The sequence below is a fragment of the Henckelia pumila genome, unplaced genomic scaffold, assembly GCF_033568475.1.
Source record: "Henckelia pumila isolate YLH828 unplaced genomic scaffold, ASM3356847v2 CTG_466, whole genome shotgun sequence".
Lineage (NCBI taxonomy): Eukaryota > Viridiplantae > Streptophyta > Magnoliopsida > Lamiales > Gesneriaceae > Henckelia > Henckelia pumila.
The window spans coordinates 3,116,750-3,136,829 of record NW_027331833.1 but is presented as its reverse complement, the minus strand read 5'-3'; the positions used below and the strand labels follow the sequence as shown (position 1 = coordinate 3,136,829).

Here is a 20,080-nt window from a genome sequence, read left to right as displayed (position 1 = left end):
AAAGATGATCAACAATGACGAACAAACCCATTTGCCAAAGTTCTACGATTCAAACGGTTCAAAATCTCAAAACTCGAACCGGCGACATAACGGCTATAAACTGATCAAACCGGAAACGCAGACATCAGTACAGCATTGCAAAGAACTCAAATCAATGCTAAAACAACAACAACAAAACAAATCCAACACATCTCAAAATCCTCATTTTCAAATTATGCTTCAAAAAATCATAACAATTCCGAACGACGCTCTAATTCAAAACCGACTGAGAATAATCGATAAGAATTATCTCAAGAGCAACATAACCGAAACTGAAACGATTATAACAACATCCAGAAAATAAAATACGTCTGATCGAAGAAATACTTACGGTAGAACGAAGCTCTCGCGACTGTGATTGCTAATCTGCCTTCAGAAATAAATTCCAACGGACGGATCGATCGCAAATTGAAATCACAAAGCTTGAGAAAGCTTTGGGGCATCTACAATGGTGAAGAGGCGAGATGGAGGTGATGGAGTGAATCAAGAATAGTCAAAGGTGCCAAGATAATATGTAAAAACTCAAATTTGCACTTTAGTCCCTGAAAAATCCGAAAATTTTCAAAATAGACCCTGATCAAAATCAAGCCGGATCTTGAAATATGTAATCTCCGATTATCTCAAAAAAACTCAATTAAAATAAATTTGGGGCGTTACAAAACATAAGTGGTTATTAGAAGATGATTTTCAGGAACGGTTTAAACAGAGTTGGGAGGCTCAAAAGGAAGGCAATAATCTACCTAGAAAACTTGCAAAATACAGTGAAAACATGAAGCAATTGGCAGAGGATCGATTTAATCAATTGGGCAAAAGGACTAATCTCCTTAGGAAGGACCTGAATAACATGATGAATTACAAGACAGTAAAAAGTAACGTATGCGAGAATACTGAAGTTGGAGAAAACTATTGACAAATTATCTGACCAGGGGGAAATTCATTGGAAGCAAAGATCTCGGGTTAATTGGTTGCAACAGGGGGATCGAAATACAAAATATTTTCATGCATCAAATAATTCTCGGAGAGACCAATTTTATCAAAGGTCTTAAGAATCACCGAGGGGAGTGGTGTCATGATGATACATGTATGGCGAATATCACACTGAACTATTTTGATACTTTATTTTCCTCATCACTTCCTTCACAACAGGATATCGACAATGTTATGATTTTCTTGGAGCCAGTGGTGGGGAATAGTATGAATGAGGAGCCTTATAAGTCGTTCACACCGGAGGAAATTCATCAAGCGGTTTTTGAGATGTATCCTTCCAAAGCACTGGGTCCAGATGGATTCACAGCTCTGTTTTATCAAAAAATTTGGCCCGGTATTGGTGGAGATATTACAAAAACAACATTATCTATCCTAAATGAGCAAGGGGACTTAACTGAATGAAATTCAACTCTTGTTACGTTAATACCAAAAATCAAGGAGCCTTCAAATGTGAAATATTTTTGGCCTATAAGTCTTTGCAACTTGAGCTATAAAATTGTGTTTAGAGCTATAACTAACAGGTTCAGGCCTATTCTATCAAGTTATAGACTCTTTTCAGAGTGCATTCATCCCGAGGAGGTTGATATTGGATAATGTAATAGTGAGATTTGAAAGTATGCACTGGATAAGAAATAACAAGAAATCAAAATCTGGATTTGCAGCGCTTATATTGGACATGAGTAAATCGTATGATAGGGTGGAGTGGAGATTTTTGGAAGCAATGATGATTAAGCTGGGCTTTGCGGCAGAATGGGTAAGCCTGATTATGTAATGTGTTTCATTCAATGTCTTATTAATTTCGAGTTAACATATCCATCTATTGTGTTAATTGGCCCCAAAGAGGACTCCGTCTGTGAGGACCCGGATTCTAATCTCTCGAACGTAAATAAATCATGTAAATCAAAAGAAATAAAAATAATCAATAAGACATTTAGCGACGCACATCTTACATTCGGCGACGCAAAACCACGTTGCGAAAAGTAGGTTTTTTTTTTATTTGGGTGACGCGCGGGCGCGCATGACGCCCTGTCCGGTCCTCCGAGACAGTGCAAGACGCGCGGGCGTGCCTTCTGGGCTTCGCGGGCGCGCATGGCCTGCTGTTTCTGCACCAAAAATGACTCCAAAAGTGTAATGTCATACCCATAAGGAGTCTAACATGATCCAACTAATATTTTTCCAACAACGAGGTATTCAAATACATAAAAATGTAGAACAAGCGTCGATTCTAAGTTCTACAATTCAAAATGGAATACACGGGAGTTCGAATACAAGGTATGACTTCTAAAACCAAGTCCTCACTCTATCATTTCCCACTCGATCTAATCATGCAGCTCTTGACTCGATCCTGCCCCACCTGCCGTCAAGTACACATACAAACAAAACGATAGCCTGATAATCCGGTGAGAATATAATTCCCAGTAAAAGAGACAAATCAAGCAATTCCAAATAATATATCAATTCATGTTATATAAAACAACGAGTCAATCAATTCAAAAAGGCATATCAGCACTCAACTCGAAATGCATTAAAATGCAATGCATGACTTCAAAACTCGGGATTATCTAATCGGACAATCGAATATCATTCGATACTCGGTTGGGATCCCGGGGTCTATTTTTTGCGAACAACTCACCGACACACCCATTCGGGGTGGATGTCGCTCAACTCAAACCCCTAGACTTCAGAGCAACTATAAGAAGTATTCTGGCAATTGGAAAAACTCGAAATCCAAAGCCACTTCAATATAGCTCCCTAAATCGTCTAAGTTCAAAACGAATCGAATCTTCGGCTCAAGATGTACGCAAGTGAAAATAAACTCATTCAAGTTAAAAAAAACAAATAATTAAAATAGCATACAAGTATGTGATTTCTTTTGGGCACTCGAATTAATTCAAATTCGAGTTAATCGTCCCATTCATTCAATCATCGTCTTTTTACCTTTTCAAGTTCGTCGGGGATTCAAATCTGAAAATAACAACGAACTCAATCAAAATCGAATCGAATCAAAACAAGACATACAAGAAGTTCAAATACTATACCGTTCTTCAATTCTCGAATCGATTCAACTTCCAAGTTCGATCCAAACCCGAATCTTTCAACTCAAATCTGAAAATGTGAAATACGGATTCGATATAAATCTTCTAACTCAAACAAACCCGGAAATCAAACCGAATAATAATACCGATAATCCAAAACTCGATTTCGACGGCATAACGGCTATAAACGGTCAAACCAAAAATCATCAACATCGTGAAACCATTCCAAACAACTCATATCATCTTCCAATCCATCAAAACTCAATAAATCCAACCAAAATCATAAGACCCATTTTCGAAATTAACCTCCAAAAATCATAAAAATCAAAACTTCGTTTTTTTTTCGAACCGACTTCGAATACACGACCTATGCCAGCTCAAGCACAACATACTCGAAGATTATCAAATTCTAACAACCAAAAAAAATTCAAAGTTCGTGGATCGTAACAAAACTTACGTCAGAATGAAGCCCTCGTTGCGGTGATCGTGAATCTCAACTCGAATCTGAAATATAAAGGTCGGATCGTGCGAATCGGACGGAGCAAAAGCATGAGAAACCTTCCATGGCTTCTCTCGGCTTCTAGGCGAGATGGGGGGGAGGAGGAAAGTGAGGGGAGAGAGAGAGAGATGCAACAATAATAATAATAACCCCATGCTTTGACTAAGTCCAACACTCTACTATTGCAATTCGGTCCCTGAAACTCCAAAGTCAATCGATTTAATCCCGGCTCAATTAATTCCCTTCAATTCAATTTAATTCTAATAATAATAAATTCCACTAATCCCAAAATAATTAATTTCAGGGCCTTACATTTCTCCCCCTCTAAGAATCGATTTCGTCCTCGAAATCAAAGCAGTTCCATCTCAAAAAACAAGATACAGTTCGAAGACTGCTAAAATAATTCTTCTCTCAAAATAACTCTGAAATCGCGGTTCTAATCAACTCCGCTTCTTGAACCGTTTCTTCAAATCCGAATCGTCTCAACTGCATAAACTCAATCTGAATTGGTCTCGCTAAAGAGCTGATACTCAGTTCGGTCAATTCTGAATCGGTCGTCTCAACAAAGTTGACGACTCATCAATTCTAGTCTCAACCTCAAAGAAAATCTGTGAATTTGACAACAAAAGACGTGAAGTACGTCGAGAATACCCGAAGAATACGGAAGAACAAATTAGTGGAAAACAAGGAGAACTGAAGGAGTAAAAATCGGTAGGCGAGATCGCCTATCTCCTCTAGAATCTCAAAGGAACCCGTGAGTTCATCGAGACAGTTCTCTCTCTTATCATAATTGCCACATCCTCTAAACTGAAGAATCTTTTGAATTACTCGGCTTCCCTGAACATAAGTACAGAGATCTGCGTCGAAATCCGAATACTTCGTTCATCCTTCTTCTCAAGTCGTCTTCATCATAGACAGAAAATCTCCATTCGTCTATCGAACCTCGAATAAAATCTGATCCCAAGCCAGGGAACTCAGAAAATCATCCCAATTCAATTGGGATTCTCATTTCTTCTCGTACAACTCATTTACAAAAATTGATATCAAGATACTCGACTGATATCTGTTGTACAGAAACTTCGCAAAAGATGATAAATCCATTCAGCTAGTGCCAAAATCAAGCACTACAACTCAGCATAAACTCTTAAAGTCTATATCGCTTATTCTTGGCTGTCCGTCGTTCTGAGGATAATAAACTGAACCCAATTATAATCCAATAACAAAAGTCTCTTAAAGACTGAGTTCAAGGTGAGAGTTAACTCAAAATCTCATTCTGAAAGGACAGACTTGTCACAGACTTTGACAAGTCAACTATCTGAAAATCCTCCTGACGACAATTCTAATCATATTGTCATGTCTGAAATCCATTCTATACGAAAACAGAAGCAGACTACAGCAATATCTCGATTTTAATCAGATAGCATCTCCAAATCAGACAGTTCTATACTCCGTGACCACATGCCGAACACTCCCAATTCTATTCTGCACGGATAAACTGCGACAAAGCAAAACAATCTGAAATTCTTTCTGACCAACTTCTCAACATCGGGTCGAGTCAGGAATTCATTATGTACGGAGTACAGTAGCAGATTTTTGCAATCGATCTATAAAAGCTCAGGTGGCTTCAAATTTTCAGACTGATCAATAGCTTCAGAAAGGTATTCGTCGAAAAGTAATCTTCTTTTCATTATGACAATTAACTGTACCATAGACAGTCAGTTCCTTCTCTCTATCAGCTATCAAAAGTGGACAGACTAGCAATTACGAAATCATACTTCGAACCTCATTCTTCATATATTCCTATAAAGGTCGATTCCTTAATACTCTGAATATCTTTCGATCGTCTGAAAGAATACTGAATAACTACAAAGTGCCAATCTCAAGATACTCTGTCTCAATCAAAATATCTGGCACAACAAAACAATTACTCACAACTGAGGTATCGTCACTGTCCTGAAACTCAGACTGTGCCCAGTTCTGACTCTTCTTCATTAAATTCTCCAATTCGAATCTGTTTTCTACGTTATCTCCATATTTTAAATCAATTCTGGCTCAGTTCGGATAAATGAATTCTGACAGACTTCCTATCTGTTTCAGACTCTAAATCAGAAGTGCAACACTCATCGGTCAGTGAAGTCAAGGATAGTAGATAAAATAAGAACAGGTCCATCGACTCAGAGAGAATAATGGTAGTAGATAAAATAATAATAGATCATTCTGTTCAAACTTCAGTTGCTGCACTGATCTACTTCAGATCATACTGGAATTCACCATCAGATTCTACATCATATCCAATCTGTTCCTCAATCTCAAAATCAGTTCGGTTGCGACATTCATACTCTGACTTCTCAGTTCAGAAAAGACCTCAAAAATTTCACTGGAGATAATGATGCCCGATCTAACAAGCAATAAGATCGCTGCCAATTTGATATCACGAATAGGATGTTGAGTCTCGACTGCTCCATCTGCTACCATGACTGAGCTAACACAGATTTCTTCTGAATAAGAATACCTCCAGAATCTGGATAAGAAAATGTAATGCACTGAAGATCATCAGTACAAAGGAAATAAGAAATACTGGAGCTCGGGTCGATCTCTTCTTCATGTCAAACAACTGATCTCATAAGATTCAGTTCAGGTATAAGAGCATTCTTTGGAGTTAGATGAGAAATCGGCTCCACGACGATAAGAATCTCTCGAAAATCTGCTATAGAACTCAAAATCTTCAATTCTCAGATACAGATGCCGGTTTGGCTTCAATCAAAACAGCTTCGATCTTGCAAAATCACAGAACTTCCAGCTCTAGAATTAATATGATCGAGGAAAGGACATCTCGATACAAGCACTATTCAGACTTCAATAGCATGAGATGCAATGTCTAGGCACTCAATTCTGTAAAACCATTCTCCCATATTCTGTATGATCAGTACTATTCTTCGAAAAGAACCAAAAAGATCGATAAGAATTTCTACTTCCATCTAAATACCTCTTATAGATTCAGTTCGAATGATCTACAATACTGTAGACGAGTTTCACTTCAAACGGTACGACTATACTCCCAAGCAGTCATACCTCGATCCAAGTCTAGTCTTCAATACTTCTTTCTATCAAACTCTCAACTGATGATGTCTGATCTCAATTCATTGCTGAATCTAACCTCATGACTCAGAGGTAATCCAAAAATCTCACCTGGAAAATAAAAACAACTCTCTAACCACTGGTTTATCAACCAATTCAGGCTAGATTCTAGAACATCAGCTGTGAACAAGAGAATTCCTCCGCGAAATTCTAAAATCAGAAGGTCATTCGGCAGATCAACTAACAACGAATCCTGGAATCGAGAATCCTTACCGGAGGATTTTCGTTCGTCTGTTGGCTCGGATCTGAATCTGTCAACTTCCTGATACAATCCACAGTAGTCCTGTACTGGATAAAGCAGCTAACAGACAATCAAATCAAAATCTGATAACTGAAGTATGATACTGCTCGGTTACAATCAAATCAAAATCTCAATCAATCAGAATCTGAAATACAATACTGTTCGGTTCCAACTCATCCCATCAATTCAAATAATGGAGACTATTGCTAATAAAAATTCAACAAACCGAGATGCATCAATAAATATCAATAAGAAGAAAGGTAAGGTGCGTAACCGATTATATCAGAATAAGAATAGAAACCATACTCTACTGTTTCTTGCGGTCATCTTCGGCAAAATCTGAGTCTGATCCTCAATAAGAGTGCATCTAGAATCTGTTGCCTCGAAGATTGATTCATCATGTGATTAAGTTCTCATAGATTCTGTTATTGCAGCCGAAAGGAGCAACTTAAACGGCTAGTATCTTTGTCGGAGTTAAAGACACAAGGAAAATCCCTTCGGAGATCTTTCGATAATATCATGATGACGAACTCTAGCATAGTGTCCGGCTGATGACCGACCTGACAGCGTCTTCTGATCTCAAGGCAGTGATCACTGATTTCATAAACTGCTTTCTCTTTGATTAAAGATGATCTCTAAGTCCCTCTAACTCTGATCAAAAGGTGAAAAGGGATCTGTCGAAGAAATTCGGATGAAAGTGGTTTCTAAAAAGTGATCGAACCTTGATTCCCTAATGTTCTCTTCTTCAAATTATACCAACTTTTATCGATCCTCTAAGTTGGTACCACACTAACCGAATTCTCCGGTCGTCTGTGTAGTTAAGAGAATCACTCAATTGATCGATCCCTTCTATTCAACTCCCGCATCCAACAGCATTCTCGATACTCTTCAAAATCGGTAACCTAAACGACTAAAACTTCCTCGGTATAATTCCCATCGATGTCAGAGTGACATCTAACAGTGCAGTAGTGGTATGATCTAGATCAGTCGAAGGAGTTACTGCTGGTTGTCGTCTGCTAAAATTCTTCAGGGGACAATTCTGATATTTAGTATGAAAAGGATACCAAATCTTCATCTCAAAATTTGGTGTTCCACATCTCTGTTCGAAAAGTTCGTTCAACTACAAATTACTGAATTTTCATATCTCAATCGAATTCTAATTCTCATCGCGAACAATCTCTGATCTGCTAGCTCAAGTAGATGGTGGAACTCGGGTCCGAAATTAAAATACAGTTCATATTTCAAGTAATTCATGCTTTAAATATTAAATCACATAATCATGTAATTCCAAGTAACCCATAAATAATAAAGAATGCTTTCAATCAAATCAAGTAATCCTGATCCAAAAATTAAATCACAACTCATGTAATTCAATTAATTCAAGAGTCAATAAATCATGCTCTCAAGTATTTAAATTATCATTTAAATAAATCAATCACATGCGAGAATTCAATTCATGCGAACTCGATCTACCCCGCTCACTCTAATTCAATTCCAAGAATCTTAGGGCTCTGATACCACTTAATGTGAGGACCCAGATTCTAATCTCTCGAACATAAATAAATCATGTAAATCAAAATAAATAAAAATAATCAATAAGACATTTAGCGACGCACATCTTACATTCGGCGATGCAACACCACGTCGCGAAAAATAGGTTTTTTTTTTTATCGGGGTGACGCGCGGGCGCACCAAACGAGGCGCGGGCGCACCAAACGAGGCGCGGGCGCACATGACGCCCTGTCCGGGCCTTCGAGACAGTGCAAGACGCGCGTGCGCGCCTTTCGGGCTGCGCGGGCGCGCATGGCCTGATGTTTTTGCACCAAAAATGACTCTAAAAGTGTAATGTCATACCCATAAGGACTCTAACATGATCCAACTAATATTTTCCAACAACGAGGTATTCAAATACATAAAAATGTAGAACAAGCGTCGATTCTAAATTCTACAATTCAAAATGGAATACACGGGAGTTCGAATACAAGGTATGACTTCTAAAACCAAGTCCTCACTCTATCATTTCCCACTCGATCTAATCATGCAGCTCTTGACTCGATCCTGCCCCACCTGCCGTCAAGTACACATACAAACAAAACGACAGCCGGATAATCCGGTGGGAATATAATTCCCAGTAAAAGAGACAAATCAAGCAATTCCAAATAATATATCAATTCATTTTATATAAAACAACGAGTAAACAACGAGTCAATCAATTCAAAAAGGCATATCAGCACTCAACTCGAAATGCATTAAAATGCAATGCATGACTTCAAAACTCGGGACTATCTAATCGGATAATCGAATATCATTCGGTACTCGGTTGGGATCCCGGGGTCGAGTTTTTGCGAACAACTTACCGACACACCCATTCGGGGTGGATGTCGCTCAACTCAAACCCCTAGACTTCAGAGCAACTATAAGAAGTATTTTGGAAATTGGAAAAACTCGAAATCCAAAGCCACTTCAATATAGCTCCCTAAATCGTCTAAGTTCAAAACGAATCGAATCTTCGGCTCAAGATGTATGCAAGTGAAAATAAACTCATTCAAGTTAAAAAAAACAAATAATTCAAATAGCATACAAGTATGTGATTTCTTTTGGGTACTCGAATTAATTCAAATTCGAGTTAATCGTCCCATTCATTCAATCGTCGTCTTTTTACCTTTTCAAGTTCGTCGGGGATTCAAATTTGAAAATAACAAAGAACTCAATCAAAATCGAATCGAATCAAAACAAGCCATACAAGAAGTTCAAATACTATACCGTTCTTCAATTCTCGAATCGATTCAACTTCCAAGTTCGATCCAAACCCGAATCTTTCAACTCAAATCTGAAAATGTGAAATACGGATTCGATATAAATCTTCTAACTCAAACAAACCCGGAAATCAAACCGAATAATAATACCGATAATCCAAAACTCGATTTCGACGGCATAACGACTATAAACGGTCAAACCAAAAATCATCAACATCGTGAAACCATTCCAAACAACTCATATCATCTTCCAATCCATCAAAACTCAACAAATCCAACCAAAATCATAAGACCCATTTTTCGAAATTAACTTCCAAAAATCATAAAAATCCAAACTTCGTTCTTTTTCCGAACCGACTTCGAATACACGGCCTATGCTAGCTCAAGCACAACATACTCGAAGATTATCAAATTCTAACAACCCAAAAAAATTCAAAGTTAGTGGATCGTAACAAAACTTACGTCAGAATGAAGCCCTCGTTGCGGTGATCGTGAATCTCAACTCGAATCTGAAATCTGACGGTCGGATCGTGCGAGTCGGACGGAGCAAAAGCTTGAGAACCTTCCATGGCTTCTCTCGGTTTCTAGGCGAGATGGGGGGGAGGAGGAAAGTGAGAGGAGAGAGAGAGAGATGCAACAACAATAATAATAACCCCATGCTTTGACTAAGTCCAACACTCTACTATTGCAATTCGGTCCCTGAAACTCCAAACTCAATCGATTTAATCCCGGCTCAATTAATTCCCTTCAATTCAATTTAATTCTAATAATAATAAATTCCACTAATCCCAAAATAATTAATTTCAGGGCCTTACACCGTCAATGGGATCCGCTTTCACTATATTTTTTTACTCTATGTGCACAAGATTTGTGTTCTTTATTTGTTAAATCGGTAGAAAGAGGATTATTGAAGGGGGTGAAAGTGGCGAATAGCAGCCCTATCATATCACATTTGTTTTTTGCGGATGTTAGTTTTGTCTTCTTTAAGGCGGCAAGGGAGAATTGTCTGCAAGTGCATAATTGTTTACATCTTAATGAGAAAGCTTTGGGGCAAATGGTGAATTTCAAAAAATCGTCGATTACTTTCAGTCCTAATACTACAGTACAGAACATTGAAGACATCAAGAGTATTATTTCAATGGAGATGGTGGAGGGGCATGATATATATTTGGGTTTGCCGACAATTTTTCTGCGCAAGAAACGGCTTCAGTTTTCTTATTTACATGAATGAGTCCGCAATAAAGTAAAAGGGTGGAATTCTAAATTGATATCAATGGGAGGAAAGGAAATTCTTATAAAATCAATTTTTCAAGCTATACCATATTATGCAATGTCATGTTTTAAAATTTCTATTTCTTTGTGTAGGACATTGAAAAAAGATTGTGAAAAATTTTGGTGGAATGATAAAGAGGGGAAAAAAAGGAATGCATTGGTTGAGATGGGTAGATCTTTGTAAATCGAAATGGCAGGGAGGTATGAGATTTCGAGATTTGGTAGCTTTTAATAAAGAGCTATTGGTAAAACAGTTGTGGTGCATCATTAGGTGGCCCAACTCTTTGATGTTAAGGGTACTAAAGCTCGTTATTTCAAAAATACGGATGTAATGGAAGCTAAACTTGGTTCAAACCCTTCTTATGTATGGAGATCATTACTTTGGTGTCGTGATCTACATCAAAAGGGCCTTTGTTGAAAAGTAGGGGATGGGAAATCCATTTCAGTATATTCAGATATGAGGATTCCAGATTTACCAATGCATAAATGTTGTTTAAATCCAATGGCGGATATTAACATGAAGGTTTCAAATTTGATAACTTTGGAGGGTAATTGGAATAAGGGGTTGGTGAAACAATTATTCTCTGTGCATGAGGCTAATGCTATTCTTGAAATGCCATTTAATCGTAGGGGAGGAGTGGATATCAGATTTTGGAAAGGTAGTGAGAAAGGATTGTATTCTGTCAAAACAGGGTATTTTATGGAAATGAATAGTTGGGCTCCTCTTTCTTTTCAATCAACACACTCTTTTGAAGGATGGTGGAAATTTATTTGGGTTCTCCGTATACCTCCCATAGTGCGAGTTTTTTTATGGAGAGCTTCAAGAGATATTATTCCAACAAACATAAATCTGATGGGGAGACATGTGCCTACTAATGGAATTTGTTCTTTGTGCAGATTATATCATGCTACTACTACTCATTGTCTGTTGTTTTGTGATGGGATTCGAAAACTATGGAAAAACTGTTTTTTAGAAAGTTTTGAAACAAGTACAGAAGGAGCCTTTTGTGGTTTGTGGGTGGACAATAATGAATTTGATGCAAAAAGAAGACGTGGAGCTCTTTGCGATGATGGTATGGACGATTTTGGTAGAGGTGTGCAAATATAATCAAGAGGCCAATGTCTAGAAAAGGGAGATAAATATTGATTGGGCCATATCATTGCTGGAAGCTTATAGGAATGTTGTGGTTGGGGGAGTACTGTGTTAACAAAACAGGTCACCCAATCTGATAGGATTTGGAAACCACCTTCGTTTGACCAAGTGAGAATGGATGTAGATACTGCTTATGATGGTGGTAGTAAGATGTGTAGTGTTGGGGTAGTGGTGCAAGATTGTTATGGGGTGGTTTTAGGTGCAAAATCCAACATTATTCCTTATGCTAAATCGGTTAAATTAGCAGAGTTGGCGGGTATCTGTGTTGTAATGGAATTCTGTGTCCAACATATATAATTTCTCGCGAGTTTGCATATTCTCGGACTCATTACAAGCAGTACAAGAAGTGAATCAAAATGATGAGAATATGAGGTTGAATGGTAACTTGATCTTGGAGATTCGTGACGGTATTAAATCGTGCAGATTCATTTCCTTGACTCACATGAGACGTACGGCAAATAAGGTGACACATTCATTGGCCCAAAAAGCTTTTAGTTCTTTATTTTGCTTAGAATGGTTGTATGGTTGTAGGGACCTCGGGTTGCTAATCTCGTCTTAGGGCAATTAACGATTAGTAAACAATTAATCATGTATTTTAAAGAATACTCAAACCAAATAAATTTTTTTTTTTAAAAATCTTGCACCTCGCTCGATCGGTAAAATTCTACCGATCGAGCGGGCAAGGGTTCTCATCCCTCGGGTCTGAGCAAATCATGGCCTCGCTCGATCGGTCAAATCTTACCGATCGAGCGAGCAAGAAAATTGAAGTTTCTGTTCAAGAAAAACAGGCCTCGCTCGATCGGTGAAATCCTACCGATCGAGCGGCCACTCTGCCCAGAAAATCTGCAGAAAAGTTTTGTGTTGTCAAAACTTGAGCGTTCAATCTAAATCACCTCAAAACAATACATAACATGGTTGAATATATTAAGGAACATGAATATAATGATAGTACTAAACATGAAGCATAAATCCATGCCTTTATTACATCAAACTAATAATATCAAAGGCAATAAACCATAGACTACACAATGTGTAATTCACGACATGATTCTTTCACAAGTTTGATGCTAGTTCAACTATCATATATCCTCTAAAACCCGAGTCCTCACTTGCTAGATCTTGTTCCCAAGCTATCAATGATGTCGTTGACTAGCTCCTGTCCCCTCTGTTGCCATGCACACATACAAAACAAAGCAACAGCCGGATAAACTCCGGTGAGAAATCATTCCCAGTATAATCGACATATATAAAGCGTTAAAGAAATCATATCAACTCTATTTATAAACGACTCAACAATAGAGTAAATAACGCATATATCGATTAAGAATTGATTCATATAACGTCGTGTGCCATCAAGATTCGTAAACGTTCTTGACATGGATATCCATCTATCGTAGTCATTCTTAACTCGAAAATAAGGCCGCCTCAGACCTTGGCATAGAATCAATTCAATAACATATCATATCGACTCAAACTCAAAGATCCACTACCTGAGATGGATCGACAACATCAAAAACAAATCAAAAGATAATCAAGTATGTGATTTTTGCGGGACAACTCAAGAAACGTCATTCCCGAGTTTCAAATCCCTAACTCGCAATATCATCTTATACCTTCGTATTTCTCAGTTCAGAATGCTTCAAATCTGAAACACAATATCAAAAGACACATATCAAACTTCGTTCAAGTCTACCATTTCAGAATCAATCCAAAATCATCAAGAATCGTCAATCAAAACCACATCAAACCTTCGTCACTTCTTCCTTCAACTTGAAGTTGAGGTTCTTGAGTTAATAGTCTCCGAATAAACTCTGAAACTGAAAATAACATTGCTGCAACATCAATAACATATCACTTAAAATCTCAGCTCAATCATCGGCTATCAAAACAGTCTCAAAACCTAAACCGGCAGCGTAGCGATTGAAAATCGGTAACTGACGAAATATCGAAACCATTTCCCAACTCATATCAGCATATAACTTATAAAAACCAGCAAAGTATCATCATAATCCCATATATCAGCAGATATATAACTCGAATCATAAGCTGGAAATCATAAGAACACAATCGATAGTCGTTCGTCGATTCGGTTTGAAAATAAACGATACAACAACTCAAGAACATAATTATATGCAAACGTACTGATCTCTGCCATATCTTGATTCTCAAAACATGATGAAATACATAAATACTTACGTCAAATCGAAGCCTTTGTTGCAAGGATTTCAGAACATTTTACGAAATCGAAATCGGATAACCGGATCAAAAGATACGGCGATTTGAAATTTATGAAATAAAAAAAAAAAGAAAGGATCTCGGCTCCTCTGTTCTTATTTCTGAATTCACAATGGAACTACACGTTGACATGCTGAGTATTACATTTAAAATCAGATAACTTCAGCAAAATTGTATTTTAGCCCTCAATTCTTCAATAATTGCAATTCAGTCATCGATCCTTATTTTTATTCAATTTCAATCCTAAATAATTTAAGAATATTAGAATTTAAATCGAAACTCTAAATATTCCCAAATTAAATATACTCGAATCAAAATTAAATAATCTCGAGTCTTACAATGGTAATATTCCAGTTTGGTTGTCTGTACTTGAGTCTCAAGTTTGATGTTATTAATATTATGTTTTTTCAAAAAAAATAAATAAATCATTACATAATATTTAGTAGAGCAATGCTACATGTACAACCAAATTTGTACAATAATTTTTACACCACAAAAAATTCAATACAAAATTTAAATTTATCAAATCTCATGATACATTGAATGCAAAATATCACGATATCATATCAAAATCTCACGAGATAATAACAAAATATCACGGCATAATTGTTGTAAATATCGTTGTACGATATTTTGGTTGTACCTCTAGCATTATTCTATTTAGTACTAGATGGGCATAACACTACATAACAGCATAATCAAACATAGATAACACAATCGTTGTTCGAATTCTTGCAAGACACGACCTACTATATAATGTATATAATTGGACTTTCAACACATGATATAGAACTAATTAAATGCTAGCTAGCTGCAGAAAATTTGTAGAATCAATTTTAGACGACAAAAGTGCATTTGGATTAAGAAGCTGGAAGAAAAAAAAGTGTTTTTTTATTATAAAAAAATACTTTAATCTATTGTTTTATATGTGTTTGGATAGATCTACAGTGCTTTTAAAAGCATTTATTTAAGCCAAAATAAGTGTTTTTTTAAAAGCTCATTTTTATAGCTTTTCAAATGTTTTTTTTATAATTCAACTAAAAAAAGTGTTTGAAATCTATTTATTCAAACACAAAACTATTACAGATTTTACTTTAAAAAGTGCTTTTAAAAACAAACTTTAAAAATAATTTTTAAAGCAAAATGCTTCTGTAACCAAATTGGTCATAACAATGAACCTTATCGTGCAACATATATGTATTTTGAGGCGGTGAAGAGGTTTCACTCGACATTTTTCAGCAGTACTCTTTGGGATTTTTGGGTCTCTGTGCGGTGGCCATCTATTGTTGATGTTTATTTTAAATAATAACAATAATAATGACAAAAGATGGATTTTTATCCAATTTACACGGATATTTCTTCTACCTTCATTTCTCTTATTTCCATGACTCTTCTATTCAGTCGTTTTCATGACTTATCGTCTTCCATATTTTAAGGTGATTATGTAAATTGTTATTGATATTACACTTCAACGATGGTTGATATTAATATTGTGAAAAATATTTAATTACTAATATAATTTAAAAAATTTTAACCAAGGCTATATATATATATATATATATATATATATATATAGGGGCGGAGCGAGGACTAGACATTGAGGGAGCATAAATAAACTTAAAAATGATCAACTATTTATTATATATAACAATAAAATTTAAACAATATTTGCATCATATAATGCATCACATCAATTCTCAAAGATTCCAAAATATATCGTTACTCCCAAATCTATTAGAATTTAGAACGTCTCTCTTGCATATCACAAAAATCATTTATAATTGAATCTATACTAAATTGTTTAGCAATTTGCTTCTCAATATACACTAGCAAACAAATCATTAAGAAATTCATCATCCATATTATTACGAAGTGTAGTCTTTACTATATTCATTGCAGAAAAATATCGCTATGTGGTAGCCGTAGAAACTGAAAGCGCGAGAATAAGTGTTACGACTCTAAACACAAGCGAATAAATTTTCGACTTTCTAGTTTTCACCATCCATTGGCATAAATCAGTCATAGTTTCCAATATTTGTGATTTTTTCATCCACAAAAAAATTGGCTCAAGTTCAAATAATAATATATAAATCTTTGATATAATCAATAATATAATAAAAGCAATAAATAATGCAAAGAATTAATTACTCATATTAAAAATAAAAAACAAGAAAGCAATACATATGTTTAATCGATAATATATTTAAAAAAAAATAATGCAAATATTGAATTTGCCCAACCAAGAAATCGACCACTGTAAAAAAATCGAAAAACAATTTATATGTTCAGAAAATTAAAAATTTGGTCAAATACATAATAGAAATAAAAACAAATAAAACTTAAAAATCTGTTAATAAAATATTAAGAGTGATACAGATTTTTTTTAAAAAAATATATATTTCACAAATTTAAAAGTAGATTAAAACTCAAGAGAATAAAAAAAGGGCAATTTGCTCAAAAATCCCAAAATGCAAACATGTTTTGCTTTGGGGTCCCTAGTCATAAAATATGGTATAAAACAATACAAGATGTGGTACAAAACCATACAAGATGTGGTACAAATTAACAAAAAATGTGGTACAAAAAAATGGCTAGGGAGTGCAGAGCAAAACATGTTTGCATTGGGGATTTTTGAGCAATTTACACATAAAGAAATATAAAAGAAGTCGTACCTTTTATTTCAAAGTTGTAGCATAAGTGAGACGTGAAGAAACAAATCGGGAGAAGGAAAGAAGACAACAAATATGCTAATAAATATGCATTCTCAAATTTGTAAACTTGTTTCCAAAGTTTAAGTCCTATTGTTTTTATTTATTGGGCTAAAGTTTACATACATTATTTCACAACCCAATACCAATAAATTCAATTCAAAACTCACGAAGGGACCAACATTAAACTAGCATATTATTAACACTAAAAAAAAAGATTTTGGGGTTTGGGGGGGACCGGCCCCCAAGCATATAGTCCTCCGCCCCTATATATATATATATTTGTAAAAGTCATGTTGACCGACATTTAATAATGACTAAACAAACTAACAGAAATTGGATTGAGTTCAACTTATCTTAAATATACGAGTCACGTTAAATTTAATGGTTTAATGGTTTGCCACATTAACTTCATAACATTAATTATACATATATGAATCACATGATTTGGATACTAGATATGATCTCATTAACCAAGAAATTGAAGAATTCTCCATCAAATTAAATTGTAACAACGTCTAGTCATGCATGCATGCATGGTTGATAACGGCCATTGAATTGGCTATGACCCTTCAAGCTCCTTATCCACCAACAAGTTCGAGTCAAACATCCTGTGTTCTAATTAGGTCCAATTAATTGTCACAATTATAATCTCAAATATTTCATGTGAGGTCGAATATGGTGCCCACGTATTTGAGTCAATAATGATAACCGAATTTTCAGGATAATACATTATTATAGCATCTTATTAACCATAATATATATTAGATATATATATGGCACCATTGGGTTCTTGTAATTTGTATATTCTGTGTTTCGGGGTCCATATGTTAATCGACCACTATTAAACATGTCTACTAACTTCCAATTCTTAATTTGGTCATCATTTTTAATTTTTGACAGAAAAGAAACTTTTAGAAAAAGCAAAACAAATAAATATCTCCACTTGATTTTGTACGTGAAAGAAAACAATTATCGAAAGAAATTGGACTTTCTACGTGAAATACTATAATGCACATATAACGAATCGAACACTTATTTTATGTCATACAAAATTACAAATAATAAAACATATATATATATAGAACTAAAATTGCAGCATAAATTTTGGAAAAAGATCATCTGCTATGGAGAGAGAAACATCATTGGTGTTGTTCATGGAAAAAACCTTGATTTACAATATTCCATGTGTCTAATTAATTACACATATTGGCACCGTTTGACACATGAGATGAAAGTGAGATGAGACACAAATTTTTACTCATCTCATGTTTCTCTCATTTTTTTGTTAATCCAATGATATCTCATGGTCCGGTATGAGATTAGATATAGGTTTGATGACAAATACCTCTCAACCCATGATATTAGTTGAGGATGAATGTCATATAAGTGAAATTGTGTGAAATTGACAATGGTAATTAAGATAATAAACACAATAATCCTACAAAATCAAAAACATGCAAAACAACATATTATTCATAACTATGTCTTGTTTATCCATATCTCATCATATTTTTATTGATCTATCGTACATCCCATCCATGATATCAAACGATATCATTATGTTTTAATCATATGATATGAATTAAAGAAGCTATTTGAATGCTCTCTCTCCTAGAGGATCCGGATCTAGAAATTTTGTAGAGACAATTTTAGAAGACTAAATCTGATCCACCGAACTTGGTTTCACTAATTTCATCAAGCTTCTCGGCCATTTCATCCGTCAAATAATTCTTCCAATCCCCGACCTCGCCCCGACGAAAGAACGCTTTATTTTCCTCACCGGATGATAGTTTCCCGTTTTGGTTAATTTCAAGACCGCTCAAATTCTTAAAACTGCATATTTTTAAAATCTCTTCAGCCATCCAAAATCCATCTTCCTCTGCAGAAAATGGGCATCCAAGAAACTCTGCCAAGCGACGCAGATGACACAGTGGGTCCCTTTTCAAATCCTCGAACTTCAAGAAAAAGATCTTGCCTGGATTCTCCTTGCTTTGATTCCAATGGTGCAGCACATGATCCCAGAAGGGCCCCAAAATGCTAACTCCATTGCAAAACTGGGAAAATACATGCTCAAGAGAATTAGTTCCCATTTCTTTCGATCTCAATCTGTTGGTAAAATGCCAAAGCGACACGAAAACATCTTTCGGGTTCCTGCACAAGTACACTATCTTGCACGAGTGGATGTCGCGTACCGATTCCGGTAGAGAAAAATAAGGTATATGGGTCGAAAACAGGCGTGGACAAGGCAACGATTCGATGTCCGGTATTTGATTATCGGCATAGAGTTTGACTTCTATGAACGGGACAAGATCATGAGGATTAGTGCTGACCAAAGGGTGATTTTCGGAATTCGGGGGATATTTCTTTCGATTTATTAGGCTATATATGACTGCTTTCAACCATGTAGTGCCCGATTTAGGAGTGGAAACAAGAAAAACATCGGAATCTCGAGCTTGAAAATGGTTTTGACATAAGATTGTAGCTTGAAGTAATCTAGGAGGGTACCAGAAACCTTGGTATTGATGGAGATGTGTGGCAACCATCCCTTTTTCTTTAGGTAGATTCGAGATTAAGGATTTGAATTCCTTGAATATTTCGTCTTCTTGTACTAAATATTTTGGAAGGGGTGATGTGGTTCCATTTGACATTTTTTGGTTAGTGTGTTTTTTTTTTTCCCCCGTGAAGCACTTTCAAGAATTAGGTTTTGCCCCTGATCATGCATATATATTGGCATACATATATAGAAAAGAATTTGGCAATAATAACATGCATAGCTCTTGATCAGGTGAAAAAGAAAATTAAAATATTTTTATATGTTATCCTTCACCACCTTTCATTTTTTGTCGAGTTATTTGCACCAAAAATCCCTGTGAAATATTGAAAATGCACACTTCTCCCCTATGAAATTTTAATAGGCATCTTCAACCCTAACCTTTTAAAAAATTAGCACACTCGCCCCATCAGATGAGTGATTGTTGCGCACGCGCCTCTCATGCGACTGGACAAAGATTTT

General features: G+C 35.8%; 1 protein-coding gene across 1 annotated transcript; it reads right to left on the bottom strand.

Annotated features, from left to right (window-relative positions):
- Nucleotides 1-18,558: 18,558 nt before the first annotated feature.
- LOC140872667 (cytosolic sulfotransferase 12-like) lies at nucleotides 18,559-19,756 on the bottom strand. The gene has a single exon (XM_073275555.1). The coding sequence runs from the start codon at nucleotides 19,713-19,715 to the stop codon at nucleotides 18,717-18,719; it is 999 nt and encodes a 332-aa protein (XP_073131656.1). The 5' UTR covers nucleotides 19,716-19,756; the 3' UTR covers nucleotides 18,559-18,716.
- Between the last annotated feature and the right edge of the window lie 324 nt (nucleotides 19,757-20,080).